We start from the raw sequence: 26,052 nt of genomic DNA on the forward strand, positions 1-26,052 counted from the left end.
TCCGCTGTGACACCACACTACACCATATCCTTCTTAACACAATCTTCACAACGGATCACTTCATTCTTAATTTTGTCCTTCCGCGTCACTCCACACTTCCACCGCAGCATCTTCATCTCCGCAACATGCAACTTCTGTTCCTCTCTTCTTCGTCGTCCAATATTCTGCTCCATATAATTAGATTGGTCTCACTGCTGTTTTGTAAACTTTTCCTTTAAGGTGTATTGGTACACTACGGCCACACAACACTCCTGTCACTTCTCTCCATTTTGTACAACAGCTGCTAATTCTGCTTTCTATATCATCTTCTGTTCCTGCAGAATTGATCCTAAGTACTTGAATTTCCTCGTCATTACCACCTCTTTTTCGTCCAGTTGGATTCTTGTATTTTCGAGTACATTTTTCCCGAAAGGACAATGTAAACATCCTGTTCTAGTTCTACTAATTCTAAGCCCTTTGCTCTCCTATGCTCCTCACCAGGCATCTAATTTCTCTTACAAAGCTGCCTTGGTCTCACCAGTTCGATGCCACCCACAAATAACATACATATTTCCCGGTGCTAACTTTTAGATGTCGTTTGTAAGTTCGTTCATCACAATTAAAAATAAAGTATGGACTAAGGATAGATCCCCGATGAAGTACCACTTTAACTGCGAACACTACTGTTATTCCGCACGCACCCTTCACACCCGTCCTACATCCATTATACATATCTTGAATTACATATGTATGTGTTCGGAACACACTTCTCCTTCAGTTTCCACCAAATAAGATCCGGTGGCACCTCTATCATATGCTTTCTCTACGTCTACGAAAACCATATGAACATCCTTCTGATATTTTTAGTACTTTTGCATTAGCATCATAAGTGCAAATATTGGATCCGTTGTCGATCGCCCTTTCATGAATCCAAATTGGTTCTCTGTAATTTCGCTCTCCTTTCTCAATCTAATTATGATTGAATATACTAATTAATCTGTAATTTACTGCCTGCTATAAATAATTGATTCTTCAGGTTTGTAGAACGGCTGTAGTTGTTCCATATGTTTCATTACATCTGTGCCATGCGTTTTTAGTAGGAGTAGAATGGCACTTCATTCCTTATGTATTTAACAAAATGTTCTTAGTGTTTTATTGGAATAATAAAACTATAAACAGGTCTTGAAACCTCCCAGGTGGCAAGTTGCCTTGGCAACCAAAAATACGAGCAAACGTAATTTAGAGGGAAAACATGTAGAACAATCTATCAAATTGGATTTATATGACACATTGTTTTCAAAATTGGCGCCTAGGTAAGAAACACATATTTCAAACAGTGGTCACAACTATACTTGAATTGTAAATATAGGTTCAAAAGTAGTTAAAGATCTGGGTTAAATGTTCAGTTGGCGGATAAGAAAAGTAACTTGAGTATTTGTATTATAAATTTGATATAAATATGTTTGTGAAAATTGAAACACATAACATACGGATTACTATGTAGTATCGTTTCTAAGACACAAAAGAAAATTAAAGCTTGCGGAAAACATACAACATACATAAATATTGAGTTGTTACATATGTAAATAAAGTAAAAAAGTTTAATTACAAATACCAATAAGTAGAGGAATAGTTCATTTATAAGTCATGTAGGGTAGATGTGAGGTGAGTAGTAGTCACAAGGCATTCAGTAAATTCAAATGCTGCTAGACTTGAGGAACTTCAAATATATTTTGGAGTTTCCTAGTGAACATAGTTAGCAAACGTATCTTCGGCGTGAGATAAAGGGTTTCGATTCCCGGTAGTAGTGCATGAATTCATATTTTACCTGAAACAATAGGTCTGAAAATGAATAGTGGAAGGAATTACTCGTTGGTTTAGAAGCGATCGAAATTGATTGAATACTTCAAGTTCAATGCATGATGAAAATAATACCGTCTCGGTGTTTTAGAAGTTAATATTATACATATAGCTAAGAGAAATAAAGCTAGTTAACTTTTTACATTTTCCCTTTTTTGTAGCAGTTTCTTATAGGCATGTATATTAATAAAATATAATAGTTGGCTAAGAGGAACTAACTTTTTTAACTTTTTTTTTTTTTTTTTGTTACTCCCAAATGTATAGTGTGGCGTGAACCCCGTAATCATCTAGACAGTTGTTACTTTTGATGGTGAACATCACTGGCTTTTCCCGCAAATCAAAGAATCAAATACACTTTCTGCTTTGAGACCTACCCCTCATGATAATTCAATATCAGTACTTAAAGCTTCAGAACATTTTACTGCAAAATCGGAATCGGAAGAGGATTAACGAAATGCGAATTCAAACATACAGAAAGATTAAGAATTTTCAGAATTGACAACAACAGAGCCGTATTTTTGATCACCGAGGTGGAATTAAACGATCTAGTTTGAAATTTAGACCTACAAAAACTGAAGCCCAACTGAGTGTGTCAAGATTGCAACAGTTTAATCTTTTGGACAGAGAAGTAAAAGTGCTGTATTATAGAAAGAAGGATATAGTATATGTCACACTATTTTTTGACGGATCGAGATTGAGTATACTTAACAATGTACGAGTAGTAATCGCGGGACTTGAGGCCATTTTTACCGCTCCCCTAAAGCGTGGCGCCCGCCGCCGCCGCCAAAAAATTGCGCCCCGGGCGCCCGGCGCCCATTTTTTGGGTTACGTGGCCCGGGGTCAATGACCTAGGGGTACATAGGACCACCCCTTTTAGATTTTGGTAGGGGTACCATGGCCCACCCCCCTAAATTTTTTCAGGGGTACCTAGGACCATCCCCCTTAAATTTTGGAAATTGCCAAATCTAAAAATTTGGTGTGGTAGCCTAGGACCATAGTATGTACCTCTATCAGTATTGGGTGTCTATGTCGTTCCCTTTCATGGGTAAAAAATTGCCAAAAATTCAAATTTCGGTTTTTTTTTTTACCTAATTTATCCTCTTGGATGAGGTGTTATTATCCCCCCTTTGATGAGGTGTTATTACCCTATATGGATATATGTGCATATACAGGGTCAATTACCTTTCATAAGACATGGGTATATTTGTGCACCCCTTTAAAAATTTTGGAGGAGTACATTGGCCCACCCCTTAAATTTTGGAAATCGCCCAATTTAAACATTTGGTATAATAGTATAAAACCCTAATATAGATCACTATAAATTTGGGTGGTCTACCTCGTTCCCTTTTAGGGGTATAAAATTGCCAAAATATAAACGTAAGCAATACGTTGTATCACGTGTTTGGTTTTTTGACCTAATTTATTCCAATGGATGAGGTCCTATTACCTTATATGGTTATATGGTCATGTATAGGGGTCCATCCCCTATTATAAGACATAGATACATTTGTGCACCCCTTGAAAATTTTTTTTGGGAATGATACCTTGGCCCACCCCTTAAGTTTTAGAAATTGCCAAATTTAAACATTTGGTATCATAGTACTGGACTCTAATATATATTACTATAAATTTGGGTGGTCCACCTCGTTCCCTTTTAGGGGCCATTTTGTTCCGCTTTAGGGGTGAACATGGATACAGTGGTCCACCTCGTTCCCTTTTAGGGGGCATTTTTGTTCCGCTTTAGGGGTGAACATGGATACCTTGGAATCGTCCCGAGTTTGATTCTTGGAAATGTTGAATTTAACGTCCCCGCGAAAACGGTGAGAAATGATAGGACGAAACATGAACTTACTTGACTGAGGATTGAAGCAGGGACCTCATACAGTAGAGACAAGCGCTAAGCGACCGTACACGTGTGTTGATTACTATGCAATGGTCCCGAGTTTGATTCTTGGTGCTAGTGTTAGAAAAATTTAACGTCCCACTTGAAACGATGATGAGAAATGAGAAAACATCATAAACTTACTTGCTTGCGGATTGAAGCAGAGACCTCACACATCAGAAAGAAAAACGCTGAGCCACCATGCCAACTTCAGTGCGAGCAATTTCACGTATGAAAAGAACATGGACAGATTATGTTACATTACTACACATTTCTGCTCGTTGTTAAGCATAGAAGTTTGTTATTGTGAAATTGCAGAATCTGCTTATACTACATCAGCATTTTTTTCTCAGCTGACGGACTTTTAAAGCTCAACTTTACATTTATGTCAAAGACAGTTTTATAACATATCGATGAGTGTTACATTTTTTCAATCAAGTTTAAGAAAACTGAATCACATTTTAGATGTATAATTTGAATGTCGTAAGAAACTAACGAGTCAACGGTATGATGTCATGATCAAAATTGCGATACTAGATGTCGTAACGATTGATGTGTAAGGAGAAAAACGTGAATAATGTCACAACCAATCAGATTGTTTCTTACATCACGTTTCGGCTCATGATACATGATGAAAGCTGTGTTTTGATTGGGTCTCCGTGATGTCATTGATTCATTTCCTCGTTTCTGATTGGCTGATAGTGTTGTCACTTTATAGTTGAACACGTTTTAGATCTAAATAAAATTCTTAATTTCATTTTCAAGTCCTACTTCCACGAAGATCGTGAATGAACGAAGGTGTACCTCTAGTGACAGCGTGACTTTACTCCGTTCCTTGAATTTGAGGTAAGTATCAACCGCGTTTTCTTAATATCAATGGAGTGCTTTTGCATGAGGTTAACATTGTTGTCACTGTTTTTATTTTAGCATGAAATATTTAGCAAATGGAAGAATAACCCTCACTTACTTGACCGGGAATCCCACACATTAGAAGTAAGCACAAGAAATTTATTGATTTTGGTTTAGCGTCCCTTCAGTAGTGGGTCTAGGAATACAGCTTAATGTTGAATCTGAGTGCATACTGGGTGTTGAACCCGGGCCAGAGGTGCGTAACGCTAACCACTTAGCTCAGTTTCTGAAAGTTACCATTAACGTAAACAAAGAAACTACGCACGAATTTGTTCCCTACAACGTGAGACGTGGACTTGCAGTTTAATGTGGGATCTGATCTCCCGCCGAGAATCGAATTCGAGTCTTTCTTGTCTTAGCTCGAGAAAAGCAAGCACATGAGATTTTGTTTTTAGTTTCATGTTCGTCATACGTTTAAAGTTCAGTGTCAGAGGAAAAATGCTTACTACAATGATTCTCTCAGCACAGTTAGAAAAACAATTTCATTCATTCTTTTTATCACTACAGAAAGTTAGGTCAGTTACATGTTGATGTTGGTCCCGGGTTTGATTTCCAGTATGACGACAATAAAACGTTTTAGTAGTAGAACTATTTGAGATATGATAATTCTTTTAGGATTGATCGTGTAGTCATTTTGATAACCTTAAACGTGTTAGTGATCTCTGGATTCAATTTTAATTCGTGCTTTTTTTTCTCTTCTCGTTTTAGATATTTGTTTTCTTTGCCTATTCCTTTTCTGCTTACCTTACCTTTTTCCTATTTGAATATGGCTACTTCTGGCTTTACTGTCTTGCGAGAAATCAATAGACATTATCGGCGTTTTAATCTTGAAGGACGAATGCTGGAAATTCAAATTAATGCTCCGGCCAGTGCCACCGATATTGTTGAATGGGTTCAGACCTCCTTTCAACAGATGTTAGATTACTTATTGGAAAATGTTGACGAATCATCGATGGTTGGATTATCGATTTTATCTCATGATGAGAAGAACAAACCGTTTTATTTATCTTTTCGGCGTGCAAGTAATTTGACACTGGAGACTTTATGGGCTTCCTTTGATCGCATCCTTCAAAGTAACGATAGTTTTCTCATGAACGAACCGTTCATTGTACATTTTCATCATGTGGATGTGCCCCGTGGATTTGGATTGGTGCGTCGAGGTCTTTTATCAAACGACGAATTATTAAAGTGCAAGAAAGGCATTTTACGAGTGAAAAACACCGACAACAAATGTTTGGCTTATGCAATTGTGATTGCTATTGGACTAAAGAAATATAAAGATACAAATCAGAAACTGTACAATCAATATCGCAAACAGCGCAAGTTTGTTGTTATTCCAGACGTACATGAACTTTTGTCTCGATCATCAGTGAATTTAGAGCATGGAGGATCCGTGGAAGAATTGCGACAATTGCAACGCTACTTGACAAATTATAAACTTACCGTATACACCAGCTTCTCCGGAGAAGATATTCTGTATGAAGGACCGGGTGGAGAAGACAAGATTCCAATCAATTTAATGTGCATCAATTCTCATTATGACATCATCACGTCATTAACGTCTGTTTTTTCTACCAGCTATTACTGTGCTGCATGCCACAAAAAATATGATCATCGTATTGCACACGTTAAGAACTGTTCGGCCATGTGTGAGAAATGTTTGCAGAAACTGCCATGCAGTAAGACCAATACGGAGAAGCAGTGCCCAGAATGCAATCGTGAATTTTATGGTGAAACATGCTATACAAATCATCTGACTGTACCATATCATAAGGGCCAACCAATATGCAAGATGGTAAAACAGTGTGCCAAATGTCTACGCATTTATTCGTTTGTCCATACAGGGGAAAGAAAACATGATTGTACTGATTATTTTTGTAATGTGTGCCATAAACACGTTACGTCTACTCACCAATGCTACATGAAGCCTGATACGACTCAATTAAAACCTGGAGTTCCATCAGTGTTACATGCCAAGAAGGCTATGATTGTCTTCTATGATATCGAAGCCACACAGGATACTTTCTTCGATGAAGACACGTTCATTCATAAGCCCAATTTACTGGTGGCCCAACAAGTATGTTACAACTGTGTTAAAGATGAAGATATACATCATCCGTGTGAAGTTTGTGGACAGCGGGAACATATTTTTCAAGATGATCCGATCAATGCCTTTCTTGCGTATTTACGTCAACCACGACCCCACATCAAACTTATTGTATCTTTGTCACATAACTTTAAGGGATATGATGGTCATTTTATTCTTAAATCTTTAATGGAAGAACATGAATTGAAACCTACCTTGATCTTGAACGGAGCAAAAATTTTAAGCATGAAAGTGAATCACTTATCGTTTATTGACTCCTTAAATTTCATGCCAATGGCTTTAAGTAAATTATCCAAGGCATTTCATTTACCAGCGACCAAAGGATATTTTCCACACTTTTTTAATACTGCTGCAAATCAAGCGTATGTGGGAAAATTACCGGACATCCATTATTATGGTGCAGATGAAATGAAAGTGGATGAACGAGAAAAATTCATGACATGGTATAACGAACACCAGAACGATACGTTTATTTTCCAAGAAGAATTGGTGAACTATTGTGTCCAGGACGTCAACGTACTTCGAATGGCTTGTATATCTTTCATGACCACTTTTGAACAAGAAACTCACGTCAATCCTTTCCTGGAGGCTATCACTTTGGCGAGTGCGTGCAATTTAGTATTTCGACGAAATTTCTTAAAGCCCAATACTATTAGCATTCTTCCTGCACGAGGATACCGTCATAGAAACAATCAGTCACGGATTGCTTTGCAGTGGCTTGCCTACATGGAGGAAAAAGAGGGCCATCCAATTCTACATGCTGCGAGAGGAAAAGAAGTTTATGTTGCTGGTTTTCATCTGGACGGTTACTACAAAGATCCCGACACTAAAGAGGAACACGTGTATGAGCATGCCGGCTGTTTTTATCATGGCTGTCCTCTATGTGCCCCTACAGGCCGTGATCAGCCCATTTATGAGAACTCCGAAGAAACGATGAACTATCGCTACGAGAGAACACAGCGTAAAATGAAGTTATTACGATCCATGGGATATAAAGTACATGAAATGTGGGAATGTGAATTTCGTCAAGTGTTAAAATGCAATCCAGCATTGGCCTCTTCTTTAAGCACACATCCTTATACTAATAAGACACCATTAAATCCAAGAGACAGCTTCTATGGTGGCCGTGTTAATGCCATTAAATTGTACCACGTCGCAAATGAAAATGAAGGCGAAGAAATAAAATTCTTGGATATCGTTTCCCTGTATCCTTATGTGAATAAATGTGGACGGTATCCAATAGGGCATCCACGAATATATCTACAGGGAGATCCAGAAATGCCCGCCATTCAAGATGTCAACGGATTGGTCAAGTTGAAGATTTTGCCTAGCAGAAATGTGTTTCATCCAGTGCTGCCATTTCGCTCAAATAAGAAGTTGTTGTTTCCACTTTGTGCTGCCTGTGCCACAGCATTAAAGTAAGCTTCTGAATGTGCACATTCGGACAGTGAACGAAGTCTAACAGGAACGTGGGTGTCCTATGAAATTCAAAAAGCCATTGAACTTGGGTATCAAGTCATTGAAATTTACGAAATTTGGGATTACGACATCACCGTATATGATCCAAAAACCAAGACTGGCGGATTATTCAGCGAATACATTAACACATTTTTGAAATCGAAGCTGGAAGCTTCTGGTTGGCCTGTCAATTGCGTCACCGAAGAAGAAAAGCAGCAGTATATTCAAATGGTACAACAACGTGAAGGCATAACTTTGGATGCAACAAATATAATTACAAATTCAGCACGTCGTAGTCTTGCAAAACTCTGTTTGAATGCCTTCTGGGGACGACTCGCTATAAGAGACAATTTCAGCCAAACGACCATCATTAACGACCCCAAAGAACTGTATCAGAAATTAACTGCTCCAGATATAAAAGTCAACAAAATTTTACCTGTTAATGATTCGTTGTTATACCTTTATTGGCAGTATGAAGATGATGTTCCAGTACAAAATAACAATGCTAATGTAGTCCTTGGAGCATTTACAACGTGTCAAGCTCGTCTGGAACTCTACAAATATTTAGAATTGCTGCAAGAAAGAGTACTATATTTTGATACAGATTCTGTGATATTCACGCAGCGACCATCACAGCCCACAATAGAACCAGAAGTATTTCTTGGTTCAATGTCAAATGAACTGGAATCAATTGGACCAAAAGCATACATTAAAAAATTCGTGTCTGGTGGCCCAAAACAATACGCCTTGGAAATCTACGACCCCGACACGAAATCAACCAGTTATGTATGCAAAATTCGTGGATTCACACTCAATTATACTGCAAGTCAAAAGTTAAATTTCAATAGTCTGGAGCAAATGATCATAAATCAATCGAGTGAAAAAATCTCCATTAGCACGCCGCACAAAATTTACAGAACCCACTATCATCATCTTGTCACAAAACCTGAAGAAAAGAAGTACAGTTTCAACTATAAAAAACGCCGATTAATACCAGACACATACGAGACATTGCCCTATGGGTATAAAAAAGCCAGAACAGAATAACAGCCATATTTTTCCCTAATTCCACCAACATCACTTCCCAAAGACGGTGCAAAGAATCAACCGCAACACGGGACATGCTTCAACGATGCACGAACGGAGACAAACTCAGATGACATCACCTTGCAGAAACCAGTGGAGAAAAAAAAGGAATTCAGGTACGTCACATTTGCTTTTCTTTTTCTCACCTCACTCTCTCTTGATCAGTTAGTTCGATGTTAATAATCTGTTTTTCTTCTTTCACAGGAAAAAATAAATATTACCATGTATATTCATATGTTTTATTTTCTCTTTACAGAATTTGTACCCGTCACGGACACGTCTTCCTTTGAAGAAAAATAAATTCTGTATTCTCTTTCACATGCTAAAATAAATGTACAGAAACATGATTCTGTGTTTTTATTTCACATCCTAAAATCAAATTCTTTTTCCTGTACTGCGATTTCAATTTCTTTTTTCTGAATCAGTTTACCAATAAAATAAAATTTCTAAAAAATCTTTTATGAAAAAAAAATCAAACTAAATTTTTTGTTTTAGAACTTTTTTCGTGTACGAAATAAAAAAATTTTGTGTACAAAATAAAATTCTGTTTCAGAAAATTTTTTGTGTACGAAACAAAAAACTGATTCAGAAAATTTTTTTGTGTACGAAAAAAAATGTTTACAGAAAAATTTTTTGTATACGAAAACAAAATTCTGTTTCAGAAATTTTTTGTGTACAAAACAAAAACTGTTTCAGAAAAAAATTTTATGTACAAACAAAATTCTGTTTCAGAAAAATTTTTGTGTACAAAACAAAAATCAGTTTTCGTCACGAAACTGCTCTGACTAAATGAATCGATTCATCCTGATAGTGTTGGCAACATTGGAAAAATTTCGGTAAGTATCGCTCAGGCACTGAGTTACAGCGAACACAACTAGATTCGAACCAACAACCTTAAATGTCTGATTCATCTCTAAATACAGCCAACTAAACAATAAGATTATGTGTATACGTCAATGCTTAGCACTGAGTCAGCAAGGTTTTTCTTCAAGGTCAAAGTCGCACACGAAGTAAAAAGATGACAACACAGATCTTCTATCTTTCTATATGAAACATAAACCTAGTGTAAACTGCTCGCACTGAAATGTGTAATGTAACATAATCTGCTCGTCTTCTTTTCATACGCGAAACTGTTCGCACTGAATGGAGTACGGTGACTCAGCGCTTGTCTCTAACGTGTGAGGTTCCTGCTTCAATCCACAACGAAGTAAGTTCATGTTTCCTCCTATCATTTTTTCATCATCGTTTCAAGGGGACGTTAAACTCAACATTTCCTGAAACTAACACAAAAATCGAACTCGGGACCATTAAATAGTAATCAACAAACTCAACTTCTCAATCGAGTATGGTGGCTCAGCTCTTATATCTGATGTGTGAGGTCTCTGCTTCAATCCGCAAGCAAGTAAGTTTATGATGTTTTCTCATTTCTCATCATCGTTTCAAGTGGGACGTTAAATTTTTCTAACACTAGCACCAAGAATCAAACTCGGGACCATTGCATAGTAATCAACACACGTGTACGGTCGCTTAGCGCTTGTCTCTACTGTATGAGGTCCCTGCTTCAATCCTCAGTCAAGTAAGTTCATGTTTCGTCCTATCATTTCTCACCGTTTTCGCGGGGACGTTAAATTCAACATTTCCAAGAATCAAACTCGGGACGATTCCAAGGTATCCATGTTCACCCCTAAAGCGGAACAAAAATGCCCCCTAAAAGGGAACGAGGTGGACCACTGTATCCATGTTCACCCCTAAAGCGGAACAAAATGGCCCCTAAAAGGGAACGAGGTGGACCACCCAAATTTATAGTAATATTATTAGGGTCCAGTACTATGATACCAAATGTTTAAATTTGGCAATTTCTAAAACTTAAGGGGTGGGCCAAGGTATCATTCCCAAAAAAAATTTTCAAGGGGTGCACAAATGTATCTATGTCTTATAATAGGGGATGGACCCCTATACATGACCATATAACCATATAAGGTAATAGGACCTCATCCATTGGAATAAATTAGGTCAAAAAACCAAACACGTGATACAACGTATTGCTTACGTTTATATTTTGGCAATTTTATACCCCTAAAAGGGAACGAGGTAGACCACCCAAATTTATAGTGATCTATATTAGGGTTTTATACTATTATACCAAATGTTTAAATTGGGCGATTTCCAAAATTTAAGGGGTGGGCCAATGTACTCCTCCAAAATTTTTAAAGGGGTGCACAAATATACCCATGTCTTATGAAAGGTAATTGACCCTGTATATGCACATATATCCATATAGGGTAATAACACCTCATCAAAGGGGGGATAATAACACCTCATCCAAGAGGATAAATTAGGTAAAAAAAAAACGAAATTTGAATTTTTGGCAATTTTTTACCCATGAAAGGGAACGACATAGACACCCAATACTGATAGAGGTACATACTATGGTCCTAGGCTACCACACCAAATTTTTAGATTTGGCAATTTCCAAAATTTAAGGGGGATGGTTCTAGGTACCCCTAGGTCATTGACCCCGGGCCACGTAACCCAAAAATGGGCGTCGGGCGCCCGGGGCGCAAATTTTTGGCGGCGGCGGCGGGCGCCACGCTCTAGGGGGGCGGTAAAAATGGCCTCAAGTCCCGCGATTACTACTGTACGGGCGTTAATGAATGAACTCAGAATATTTTCCTAGCGACTAGAGTTTCTATTTTTTATTGATTCAAAACTAGTTTGAAGGTGGTTTACCTCGCAATGGAAAAAGCAAGCCATCAATCTACTTTATATGAAAAAACATATGAAGCTTTAAAAGTATACTGCATAAATTATGCTATGAAGATCATTTTCGGAACGTACGTATTTATTTCGAAGTTGAAGCGTTGTTGACTGGATTGCAAGGAGAATATACAAAGTGTTGTCGCTTCATTTCTGAATCGAACAGACGAGCCAAGATAGAAGTTATTCTGTTACACAATGGTTACACCGATGGTCAGAAAAATGTAACAGATGAGGCTTTGATGGGGAAATCTGAAATAATATTACCGCCCCTTCATATTAAATTTGGTCTAATAAAATATTTGTGAAAGCAATGGATAAACAAGACAAAGATTTACCTATTTCAAGGAAAGGTTTCCATGTATAAGTAAAACGAAACTGAAAGTCGGAATTTTCACTGATCGCCGAATAAGTCATTTATTTATTTGAAGGCCTCATTTCAGAAATTTATTGAACGATCCAACAGTAAGAGAGTAGATACATTCGAAGATGCCTGCGGGAATTTTCTAGAATTTAGAGAAGGTTGAGACTTATAAAAAACATTTGAAGGAAAAGATTTCTTCCTTTTTCAATTTCGAATGCAACATGTCTTAAATGGACCGAACACATTAGCAGGTTACTGTTGGAACCTTTTCAGCAGTGACACAACAAGGGCAATAGCAAAAGCCAAGGAGGTCCAGAATTGACATTTCAAAAAACTATGTGACCTGAAGTGCAATATATTACTACTGGAACATAATGATAAAGACCATGACCATCTTTGGAAAAATGTGAGCGGTAGAATGTGTATGTCTTCGTGTTCGGATTCAGCGCTATCGAATTAGTTTGAATCACCAAAAATTGTATCACGGAGTAGCTAATTTTTCGATTTTTTTCTGCCAACCAGTGTAACACTGCACTACAATGATATGCAGAAGTTTTGATGGAAATACACATAAATTGGTGTGGTGAGATTATTATTATTATTATTATTATTATTATTATTATTATTATTATTATTATTATTATTATTATTATTATTATTATTATTATTATTATAGAGGAATTGCTACCCCAATATTGTAACTGTAAGTGCCGGAGGAGTCAGACCGACGAGCAACAAGGTGGGGGCGAGTAATATGCGGGTTTTTCAAAAGCGTGTGCCAGGTAAACAAGATTCGGAACTGATGTTTAAAAATTGGGCAGAACTATTTTCTGCTCTGTGAGCGAAATCATAGGTATTACAATAATAAGATAAACTGAGTCTTAGATTGCTATGTATCTGAAGTGGATTGAAGATTCGACAATAGGACTAGGTGATAAATGCTCCTCGTTTTAGCCCCTGAATGAGGTCCTGAAATGACTATTGCCGCTCAAGATCAAGCGCTAGTTGAAGAATAGTTGAAGAATGGGAGGACGGGCGTCGAAACCAGGACCAGACACATTTTCAAATCATGTCATGGAAACACTGTATTATTGCTTATGATTTGTATTTAGTATTCGCTCTGTGACTACATGAAGTATTAGTGTGTTACTTTTGTGTAAACAATTGTTTACGTTCCATTTGTTTAGTATACTTTCTTGAAAGTAAGAGATTTATTCTTCACCTATTTGCTTCTTTATCAGTTAGGCCAAAATCTGATGAAAGAGTAATATATCTTCAAAACTTTCTGTGAATTTATTCTTCAAATAATACCAGGAGCGCAGGGTTTTCATATCAGCGGAGAAATTCAAACTCACAGTCCACAGCCGCGGATTCTAAAGTATATACCTCAAGCCTATCCCTGGAAATGTTGAACATTAACTCCCCTGAAAATACTGTTTTAGCTACTTTTGAATAAAAGCTTTCATTTAAAGATATTAATGCATAACAAAAAATTAAATGAAATGTAATCTTTAAGTTTTACATCCCACAGTTATGTCGGCTAATCTAAAGGAGACGCTGATGATGAGAAATGAAGGAAATAATGAATTAAATAACCTGCAAGGAAATGGAAAAATCTCGAGACAATCCATCCACACCGTGTTTGTCCACTACAAAGTTCACTTGGCGCAAGCTGGAATCGAACCAGAGATTCCACGCACCAGAGATGAACTTTCTACCACTGAACCACCGCGAAACTTACTTGCATAACAGTAAGGTGGCGTAAACACGAGCTTGTAGGATGCTAAGCCTCTATCTTAGAAGTTATCACGCCATTCTAAACTCTAACTTTTGGATTTAGAGATTTTTAAAAGAAAAGAAATTAAATCAAGTGAATTAAGTAAAACAAAATTTAAACGTACATACAAAAGCAACTAATTAAAAGTTTTGTATTTAGATCAAAAATTGAATTATTATATCCACCACTCTCCGCTGTATGGCAAACAATTCGCATCGATAATAATTAAACTATTATATAGATGTGAGCTCAGGAAAAAAAAAACTAATTTATTGTCATAGTTCTTAGGTACAACAACTATAACAGTAGGTAATATGTTCTACTTTCTTAGCTTATAGTAATAAAAGTACGTAATATATTAGCAATGGAACTTGCCTTGAAAGCCGCCATTAACAGGAGGTTTATATTTGTTCGTAGAGCTTACTAAATGAATGGTGAAATAGTGCGAACTTTTTGCAGCTTAATTATTTTTTCCGCGTCAACTTTCAATTTATAAATTTGCTTTGGCCATATTAAGTAATTTTTTTTTATTTTTGCTTTTCTCGGAAATAGTATGCAACATATTAGTGCAAGGGCGCCCATCAGGGGGAAAGATGGGGCGCTCACACACCCCCTAAGAGGATATTATATTTGGGAATATCGAAAACCCAATAGAATTTTTACATTAGTTACAGCAAAATTTGAAACTATATTTGAAATGTCGCTTGTACTTGCCCCCCCCCTTGGAAACCACATCATGGGCGCCCTTGTATTGGTGTTATAATACTTAGATTACAGTTCAAGTTTAAGATGTACCGTGAAACTTCAAATTTAAACAAGGATATTGACGAAGGAACTGGTCATGGTAATAATTAAACTACAGTGATTCTCAACCTTTGCGAGCCGAGTGCCGAACTTAGGTGAATGTGACGGTTGAGACATTTAAAGCAGCTATAAGATTGTACAAAACAATTATTTTTAAAAGACAAACATACTTTAAACAAGTCCGAATCCTGGGTGCGAGTGGAGGTTGAGAACATTCAAAATTGCAGAAACTGAAGTTTTGCATGCCACAGAGATCTAACAAGAGATACCATTACGTATCATGGAGAATGAAGACAATTGAATCTTAAAATATTAAAAACTGTATTTTACATTTCTTTCATAAGGTACTATTTGAAAAAGGGAACATGATTTTCACTAACAACGCAATGCAAAAAATATTCTTTACCTGCAAAGTTCGGAGTGAGGTCCACGACACTGGGCAGCGGTCCCGATGATACAGCACCATTAAGAGTAGTGGCCATTGACAGAAGAACAACAGCGGCAGTTCTGTCACATCCAGTAGCAGCCAATAGTCCCAGACATATTCCCTGGCCTATTGTGCCTAAGAAAACAACATACAGCAGCTTTATTATACCACATTCGAAAGTAAATTAATAAATATACAAAAAGCAATGTTGTTTTGTTTTAGAATCAGTGGCTGATTTAGACCCCATTTTTTGAGTGTCAAAAATAATTGAAGGTATTTTTTAAAATATATTTTTGAAAGTTTATACTAAACTCATGATATACCTACCATAGTCTGGGTTCTGGTTGCCCCCTAATTTTTACCTTCTAAATCCGTCGTTGATTTAGATGTAAGTATTAATTCTGCTCTATCCCAGTGAATATGAAAGTACATATTTTCTCTACATGTACTGTGTAAGATGTAGAATATGTTGACTTATCTTGTACAACTTTTGAATAACTTAATTTACGAATTGCTGGAAGTGACGTTTCTGATCCTCCTCTATTGACTCTTACGTAACTCTGGTATATATTTACATTGAAAACTACTGTATTTTTTGCGCTCAAATGAACCGAAGAATACAGGACTCATTGAAAATGTTCCAAGTATGTTCAGACCTTAATATGTTTTATAATAATCTTTTAAGTTGCCTAACGAAGTAAAATGGTTAACGTGGAAGAAAGGATTCTATTTCCCGCGTGGATTAGTTAGAAAAATGTTGGCTGGATCAATTGCTCCTTTCATAACATTAATTGGTTGTGGTTGTTGCAGTCATTGACGTGCACGCATATTAAGAAAAATCTATAGTAGTGCGTTTCAGGGTACGTGAAGGAAATTCTATGTTTCGCCTTCGGTCATTACATCTATTCTCAAATTACGTGAATGTTCTAACACCACACCGAAACACGTACCATTCTGTTGCAATCCAAACACAACATAAAGGCTAGAAAAGATGAACTAATTTTGTATTGTAACTTCCAAGAATACCAGCACAAATGTCCATTATTTTCACAAGACCCCAAATGCCAGCCCACACCACAGCGTTAAACTTGGTAACGTCAGTATTTGTATGTATGCAATATATGCAATTATGACTATTAACTGCCATATTTCACTTAAAATTGTGACCATCATTTTAATACATTGCATACTGAAATATTGGTCATTCTCTTCACATTATTGAATATACCTGCAAGGAAATTAAAATAGTTTGTTCCTAATATTGCTAACCTGACTTAGCACTACTGTGGTTTTACGATTATATCAATATAAGTGGAAGGATTTTGTGTTTCTAAATAAGAATTTAGATTACCTTCCCTTATCTTTTCGTTTCCGGTTTCATTGAAAAAAATTGAATTGCAAGGTTAAATATATAGTGACCTTGTACTGTTGAAATATCTTTTAAACTAAAAACTAACCAGCAACACCAAAAAGATTACTAGAAGACATTGTCCATTCTTACTTTGCACTTCATTAATTGCGAAAGTTAAGTTGTTTTCCTTCCTTTACACCAAGGCCATACGAAAAAAAGCAGGAATTAGTCTAAAGGAAGAAAAAAAGAAATCCAGTACTTTAGTGATTCTCCAAATATCATTTTTTTAGGAGAAACATGACAGTTTTTTGGCAGTAATTCTAGTCTCCGCATGATCGATATTGAAATGTGGCCAATGTGTGTTGATATCGGCATGTAGCTAATGGACAAATGCAAACATGTCCCACTACTGCTGGGACACAGTCTCACGTGCGAAAAATAGGAAAATAACTACTCGGGTCTTGAATCTGAGGCAGTGGGCTCCCAGTAGTATTGGAAACTGCAACCACGCGATCGAAAGTGAGCGCTCTAGCCCTAGGCTCGAGGGAGCCTCACTTTCTCTGTATTCATTTCTTTGAGGAGTACCCACTTTGTTTGGCAATCGCTCTTTATGCAGCCTCCCGACATGCTTGTGTGTTTCATTTTGTTACTCCTACTGCATAGTTGTAAACAATCAGAGCTTTAAGACGTTTCTTTCTATTTCTCATGCCGTTTTATTTTCCATATGTATGGTGTTCCAGCTGTAGTATTACATGTGCCAAATTGGTTCATTTTCGTCTTTGTCTTGGCATGTGCACTGTGTGTAAGGTACGGGTTTCTGGAGGTATTTTCCTATATTTCGAGTACGTCATATGTCCCAGAAGACGTGGGACATGATACAAGTTTGCTATTTTCACGCTCTATCAGAATTTGAACCATGGATTAAGAGATATCTTTTCATGTGTCGACTGTGGGACAATGTCCCAAACAAAGAGGGACATTGAAACAATCGTGTTCTAGTTACGTTCTACCAAAAGGTGCACCAGATGTAATAGCAGAATGTACAACGTTATTTTCCTAGTTTTCACACGTGAGACGGTGCCCCAGCAGTAGTGGGACATGTTGACATTTGTCCATTAGCTACATGTTGATATCAACACACACATTGGACACATTTCAATATCGATCATGTGATCCTACTAGTGACAATCATTTAGTTTACCCAGTTTCTTTCTGAGTCCCTTTGCACAATTTCAACTTAGCCTCACAAGGTCACTTGTTGCATCCTTATTGGTATGCAACCGTGCACATCATATTGCATCGGATTGATGGAATATTATTGGTGAATTGGCAAAGGCTTTCATGTTCTTGATGCTATTCTTTACATTTCCGACGCTTTGAAATCGCGTTTACTTAGTATGAGTGCATTTTTTCTGGTCATTTTTCGTTACGTGTTTCCACACATGTGAATCACCCTGCTTCATCTGTTGTGCTCTACAGACACTCCAGATGTCTTTCTAGAGCATTTGAGTACAAATTCGCTATACTTAATACTCAAAACGTCACTGTTGGCCAGCATCCGTACCTGGCGATTATGCAACCACACACAACGGACATGAACGTGTCCGCCATTTTCTTATTGTTCTAGATACCGACTTAATACAAACAAATTATTGTTACCTGGTAGAAACCCTATCAATTCATATCCATTTAGATCAATTTTCATTTGGCAGATTATCCGGAACTCCCTACGTTCCTTTGGGAAATCCCTTGCTCGTGCATGTTGTGAAACATGCAAAATTCAATACAGCAGGTATGGCTTCTTCAGTGAATTTTTTACCCGCCCTGTTTACGTTGGGGAGTTTCCGAACTATTGGTGTCCGAAAGTCATTTTCCCACGCTTTCGGCACCTTGTAGATCCGAAACTATGTCCGATAGCCGAAAGTTCAAGAGAACTTTTTTTCTTGTCTCAGTGGCAGGAGTCATCTCCCAAGAGTTGTAACAGTTATTTTGCAACACCCGATATATATAATTTATATATATATATATATATATATATATATATATATATATATATATATATAATTTTATCGTGAGTCGAGTCGAGATGATGACAACCAAAAACCTTTCGCCCTAGTGGGCGGCGAAATATTAAATTCATCCCTGTTGACTGAATCTTATGAAGAACGAAAGAAACTCAATGAGATTAGTTGACCCTCTTATTCAACAATTTAATATTTCTTTAGCATTTTTTTATTTACATCCAGGGTTGTCAAAATCTAGTATCTCAGTTTCCATTTCGCTAGTAGACAATATTTTATCACCTTAAAATTCTCTTCCACGTAAACAATTAATATTTTAGTCTGATTATACAATATTCATTTATTGAGAATAGTTGAAGTTCACTTATGATTTTACTTTAATCTATGTCAAAGAATAAACGTATGTAGGCTATCCGTTCTCTTTGCTTAAACATGTTCAAAGTTACAACTAAAATAAATTCAAAAGATATGAAAAATTGAACCTTAAATCTCACGACAGTGTCATCAAATCCTGTAAAGAGTATTTAAATATATATGTACAGAGATTCACTTTAATTTTCGGCCACCCCATATTACTGTCATATATGTCGAAGAACGTATTAATGTAAATACATAGGAATTAGTAAGCGATGACACGAAAGAAGTATTGTGTCTTGCATAACCATCTCATAATACGTAAAAGTTGTAATTGCAAACAATATTTAACTAACTGCTCTGTTTCCATAAACTGCCTTTATTATCATCCCACTTTAATATTCGGCCCTCTTGAGAGTCCTTCCGGTTTAGGGAACAACACAACTGGGGGGGGGATTAACATTATATGCACAACTCATTTCTTGTCTTCGTATTAGAAAGTGTGAACAGGTATCGGCTTCACAGTGTAACATTTTCAATGGGTGAAAAATTTGTAACACAACGTTTGAGCAGCCCCAGCTGATCATATTTCGTCGCGAAAAGGGTGTCTCCAATAGGCCTATTGCTCGTCTTTTGAATATTCCACAAAGTACAGTTGGCGACATCGTGTAACGTTACAGGATAGAATTCTTGAAACAGAGAGGTCGACCTAGCAAGCAAAATGAACAAGACAGACGTACGATTTTGAGGAAAAGGAAGGAAATACCTAAAATTAAGTGTACCGAAGATTCCAGCTGAAATGTTGCAAGAATGTGGAAAAGATGTACACTCTGAGACTATTCGCTAATAACTGAGAAACGAAAAGTTCTACGGAAGGGAGCTAGAAAACACATTTGTCAACAAAGTGAACAGTCACAACTTCAGTTTGACAAATTCTATGTGCAAACGCAACCAGAACGGTGGAAAGACATTATTTCTGCAGACGAGAGCAAATTCAATGTTTTAAAGTCAGATGACAGGCCTCTAGTGTGACGTAAGGCAAATGAAGAACTAAGGATGGTCAATTTACATGCAATAGTGAGATGTGGAGGAGGTAACATAATAGTTTGGGAGTGCATATCTACAGTCGCTGTAAGTGAACTCAAGTGTATAAATTATATAATGATAATAGAACAATACCTGAACAGTTTAAGAGATACTTTACATGAAAGTGCTGAGAAGCTGGAAATCAGCAAGAGATTCAAATTTTATCAAGACAACTACTCCAAACATACAACGTATGTCGTACGCGAGTGCTGCCCCAAAGTTATCGAAACCCAGAAAGTCTGGATCTCAATCCCATTGAACATTCGACTGAGGAACTCGATTCTAGAGTTCAGAGAGCGCCAGAAACATCAAAGGAGGAACTAAAGAGAAGGTTTACAGAAGAATAGAACCGTATTTCACATGTAAAAATTACTGAAAATAGCGCAAACTTGCTTGTAGGAGATAATACTAGTGATGGACAAACCGCTTCACCTCTGAGATCGCCGTTCAATAGTTCGCTCACTAAAATGAATCGATTCATTTGAACGACTCAGTGACTCACTTATATTTTTACACCGGGAAGAGGAGGAAGTTAAAAATTAAAATTGTATTATTAGACTAAATGCATAAGACTAATGCAAATTACAATTAACAAATGTAACACACAAAAATGCAATTCAGATACAAAATACAAATTAGACTAAATAAAATTGCTATTAATAAGGGTGAAAATACATCACAAATGCAATATATATATATATATATATATATATATATATATATATATATATATATATATATATATATATATATATATGCAAATTACAGCCTAATCGAATCAAATTGCGCAATGCAAACTATTGCAACTTTAGACTCAATGCTATAGCAATACAATTTTAGAATTACTCAAAAAGTGGTAAAACTTTAAATTCAATGCCAAAAATATTATAATTTTATTACAACATCGTGAGAAACTAAATTTTTCCTAAAAATGTTGGCCACCACATCCTTCTTAGAATACACATTTTAATGAAGGTAACGAGTTCCCCCGTGGCTAAGCGGTTAGCATACGCGCCTTTGGCGTATGAGACCCGGCATTTGATTCCCGGTGGGAGCTCATGTGGTTCGGGTTCCACGTTAATCAGTAGGTCCACGTCTCATATACCCTCGCTGCTGAAATAAAATGAAATATTTTAGTTTAATGGCAAACGGTTAAGCCCTGTAGGCTAAGGAAGACGATGATTAAAGCAACTGAATGATGATGAAAGAATTGGTGGAATGAGAAAGTGGGAGGAAATGAAGTACTTGAGAAAAACCATGGACATGATGTCCACCACGAACTTACTTGGCCGGGGAGCGAACCAGGGGCCCCACGCACAAGAGGTAAGCGCTTTACCACTGAGCTACAGTGCCTTGCTACTGGAAAGGACGCTAAACTCAAAACCAAATCAAATCAGGCCCGTAGCCAGCCCAAAATGTAGGAGGGGGCCGCTAGATGTTAGGGAGGGCGATCCAACCATATTATAGTTCATCACCATATTATACTTCATTTGCAAGCCTACCGTGAAAATTTTAGGGGAGACAGTAAAAATTTAGAAGTGGACCGGCCCCCATGCCCCCGTGGATACGGACCTGAATCAAATCAAAGTAACATAAGAAAAACTGAGTTCGAAGTAGGTGTTAATAACTATATCAAAAAATTAATTTAGAACGGTTCAACTGTTTTCCCTTGGCGTGATTACAAGATTCTTGTCATTTTTATATAATAGACGTATTGTGTCAATAACATAGCACTGCGTTTTAAGAACTGTTTTAAGTACAGAAAACCTTAACAGGGGCATCAGTCTCACTCACACCAACCCTGTGTGCTTCCATAAAATTCAGTTATGTTGTAGGTACAACTTACGGGTAATACGTTTTGAATTTTGTACATCACAGTCTTAAGAATTTCCATATAGGTTTATATTATAAAAGTATCTTAAAATGCCCTTAAGTAGACCCTCGTTATTTAAGCTGAAATCACCTTTTGCAACTAAAATAATGAACTAAGACAGTCAGGATCAATTGTCTCCTATTACAAAATATATTTAAAATTTACTGTAATTATTACGAATTTATTTGAATTGCATATGCTCATTTTAACATACCATTTCCCTAGAGAATTGTATAACACATATTTTTGTTTCAAACTAACAGTTGCACAATATTGATGTACGAATAAACGCAGAGTGACTAATCAGTTCTTATCTCTACTGCTAGTGCGCTCTCGTTTTCATTAATTTCTCAACTGAATATTCAATTGCCTATGTGCGATTGCAAGAGCGGATCCAGGGAACAGGAAAGAACCGGCTCTTTTGGGCTTTTACGCACTTGACCTACTCTACAATTCTGCAGATTCGATTTTAATTGATAGTTAAAAGTTTACGCTTTATATGTAAAATATCAATGTGAGTCCAACTGCCACATCAAATTGCTAAACATTTACATTGTTGGTACTTTTTTTAATTTATTCATGCCAAATGTACAAATACACTAAGGCAACGCACATTTGCCGAACTCGACTGAAGAGGCGCTCGCCATAGTGAGAACCAGCGAAACTACCCCTCCAAAACAGCAACTGACTGAACCAACCAACGAGATTAAACAGCAAGAGGGCGATTCCCCAGTGAGCGACGTACAAGAATCACGTCCTCCAAACATTGTCACTCCTTAAGAATGGCCCATTCCAGAGGACAGTGGTTCAAAAAGAATCATGACTCCTGAAGGAGCAGTACTCCTGAAGGACCAGTACTCCCGAAGAACAATGACGGACCACGACTCCCGAAGAATCATGATTCTTAAAGAACCACGACTCCCAAAGAACAACGATTTCCAAAGAACAACGACTCCCGATGAACAACGACTCTCTAAGAGTAACGACTCTCGAAGAATCGTTGCTCATTTCTAGTGCACAACGACTCACTAACTCCTCCAAAAGAGTTAGTCAGAAGAGTCGGCTCACTCGCGAGCGATGCATCACTAGGTAATACGAAATAGAGGGCATCCAACTAGGTATTTAGGTCTTTCTCTTGCATCAAGAGAGTGGAAAGAAAACTTTCAACATTGTATGGTGGTCGAATATTCAGGTGATTATGAGTTGTGTGTTTGAGAGAAACTATTCTGATTGTCTGTATGTTTATGTTAATTTTTGATGATTTGATTCTAGCAAATATTTGTAATAGTGGTATCACATAGGATAAATATTAGTATGACTCTACACTAAAGTACTTCAAGTAACAAGATTAATAGCCAATTTAGTGTCATGGCCGAATATTAAAATGACTCTATATACCAGTAAAATAAAGTAAAAATCTTTAAATAGGACATTTGCATATTCTTAAGATACATCCTCTATATTTTGCCCTTTTAATCGTTTTACAATTGAATGCTTATGCTTATGCAAGGTAACCAAGTGGTGAGTGTTTCGTGTTTTACGTCCTGATGCAATTCGGAGTTAGGAAGGAAATTTGCCTCTATTAACATAGGCTTCGAACAACGAGCAGTTTCAACTCTGTGCATTTGGCGGGTGCATATATTATCACGCAAGACCAACATTCACAATAGAGGCAGGAAGTCATAATATTTGATCCTCTGATTGGAAAAAAGGAATAAGTACTTTTTTTTTTTTTTTTTTGCGATTTTAACCTGAGATAGCAGATGTGTTCCTTTAAGATAGTTACATCGTTGAGTAGAAAATAGGAATGTTTGGGCAACTCTATATGACCAATGTAGAAGACAAAATCTCTCGCTAATTAGAAAAAGGAAATAACTACGTTTCTTATTCCCTTCTTCCTACAGGGCACCACCACAACTGTGAGACTGTGTATAAGTAGACAACCACCAGAGCCCTGTGCTGTCGTTACGATACTTCGCCTTCTTTTCGCATTGCACAATCTATAGAGAACTTTTTGCCCCAATCAGTTACAGATTTACATGTTTAAAGTGACACAAGTGGTGGTCAAAACTGCAATCGTTCAATGACGTGAATGCTTTTCAGCCTGATCATGTCATAACGGTTCAGCACTATACAGCAATATTTGCCTGTCATAGTTCACAGTTTTTACCATGTGACCGAAATTTTGCTGTAATCAAACCAGAACTCAAACGTCACAATCGTATTTATTTACCAGCACAGTACAACCACATGATTGCGAATGCAAGAAATACTAATTCTCCATTTCAGGTTTACGAAAATGTCAATGAAGAAATCTTAGATTTTAAACATGGATGGCAACCGTTTTACAAGAAATCTTCAGGTAGCATTGTGGACAAAACAGTGAAATTCCAAGTAAGTAAATAGACACTGTTTACAAAGCAGAATCTCCAGGTTATGTGCAGGATCATAAGTTTATCAATGGACTAAGAACTGATATTTTTCGATCACTCAAAAGTAATGTCACAAACGTTCCACTGCCAACGTCAAAGGCACACGATTGGCAAGTCTCTATCAATCAGAAAAAGATCAACGATTCTTCACAAATCATCAAATACATACCTGACCAATACAAACAGTTTTATAGAATGATTTGTTCATGGAAAACCACTGACCAAAAAAGTGTAGAAGACGAAGATGCACACGGATAGGACCCTATGTAAAGCCATTCTATTGTCACAACATATTTTGCTACGTATTTTGTTCAGCTGTCTATTGTATTACTTTTCTTGCTGTACGAATAACATGTATTGTACAAAAAAAAAAAAAAAAACCGAACGGTGACAATAAAAGTGTTAGAAGCCTAACATTCGTGATAGTTCGGATACATATATCCAAGATTAACATACAACATTGTATTCAGCATGTACATTTTCATAGCTTTCTATCATAAACTGCACATTACATACCCTACACACAATTAAAATTGCGTCCAACTCTAATTGATTGGAAAAAGGAAATATTTTTTTCCGTTTTTAAGCTTATCTAACCAATTGCACTGCTGCAATACAAGATTCTTCTTCTTGTCTTAGTGTTTGTTAGTTCTTTTGCTACAAGTAATCAATTATACACTTTTTGCAACAAATAGAAAGAACGCTTCGGGAAGGTTTTTTTTAGCGTTTTTGAAAACTTAGGTCTGATGCACTTATTCCCTTTTTCCAATCAGTGATTCATTTGTCCTCCAAGAAAAATAGATTGTGGGACCACGCTAATGTCTCTGTTCCGGTGTTAAAAATTCCCAGTGCTTATAAATCCCAAACGGTAAAAAGAATGAAACAAAAAAATTAGATACGAAAACATCAGAGGGCGCATCGAAATGTTCGTTCCTTGCCTTGCAGGTCCCCATATCATTGTATTCTATGGATTTACCTGAAAATTATAAATGAATATCGCCATGAAATGAAATGAAATCTTCAAGTTTTACGTCCAACCTTTATACGGGCTAGAGTAAAGAAGACGGTGATGTTAAGAAACGAATGAAATTGTGGAATGAAAATGATGAGAGGAAACGGGAGAACCCCGGTAAAACCCACACACACGCTGTTTGTCCACCATAAACTTCACGGCGCGAGCTGGGATCAAACCAAGGACCCCATGCACCAGAGGTGAATGCTCTTGCACTGAGCCACCGCGGCCCCATGAATATCACCATCTTTACATCATTGTATCAGTGAATATCATGAAAAAAATTTTCTAGGGAACAATTTCCGTGTGAGACGCTATTTACGAAATGACTACCATTACCAGTACGTTCTTGCATAGTTATTTGAAACTCATAATTAAATGGTGGCCATTTTCTACATAAACAACTTTCCCATGTGAAAGGTTTGGTTCACTATGATATCGCTGAAAGGCAATACCACTGTTGAACTCCTCTAACCCCGCCATGGCCGATCCCAAGCCCGTGCTGAGAAAGGG

The 26,052-nt window shown here is 37.0% G+C and overlaps 1 protein-coding gene and 1 long non-coding RNA gene across 2 annotated transcripts in view; one reads left to right on the forward strand and one right to left on the reverse strand.

Annotated features, from left to right (window-relative positions):
* The window catches only part of LOC145664097 (uncharacterized), a 285,281-nt gene that overhangs the window by 166,216 nt on the left and 93,013 nt on the right, over positions 1–26,052 (forward strand). The gene's annotated exons all lie outside the window — the stretch shown is intronic.
* Positions 1–26,052, reverse strand: part of LOC145664094 (sialin-like) — a 74,868-nt gene that overhangs the window by 10,661 nt on the left and 38,155 nt on the right. Inside the window, exon 8 of the mRNA XM_081730443.1 lies at positions 15,390–15,545. Within this exon, the coding sequence (XP_081586569.1) occupies positions 15,390–15,545 (156 nt within the window). The remainder of the gene's footprint in view (positions 1–15,389; positions 15,546–26,052) is intronic.

The sequence above is a fragment of the Thermobia domestica genome, chromosome 11 (assembly GCF_964235325.1).
Source record: "Thermobia domestica chromosome 11, izTheDome1.hap1.1, whole genome shotgun sequence".
NCBI lineage: Eukaryota > Metazoa > Arthropoda > Insecta > Zygentoma > Lepismatidae > Thermobia > Thermobia domestica.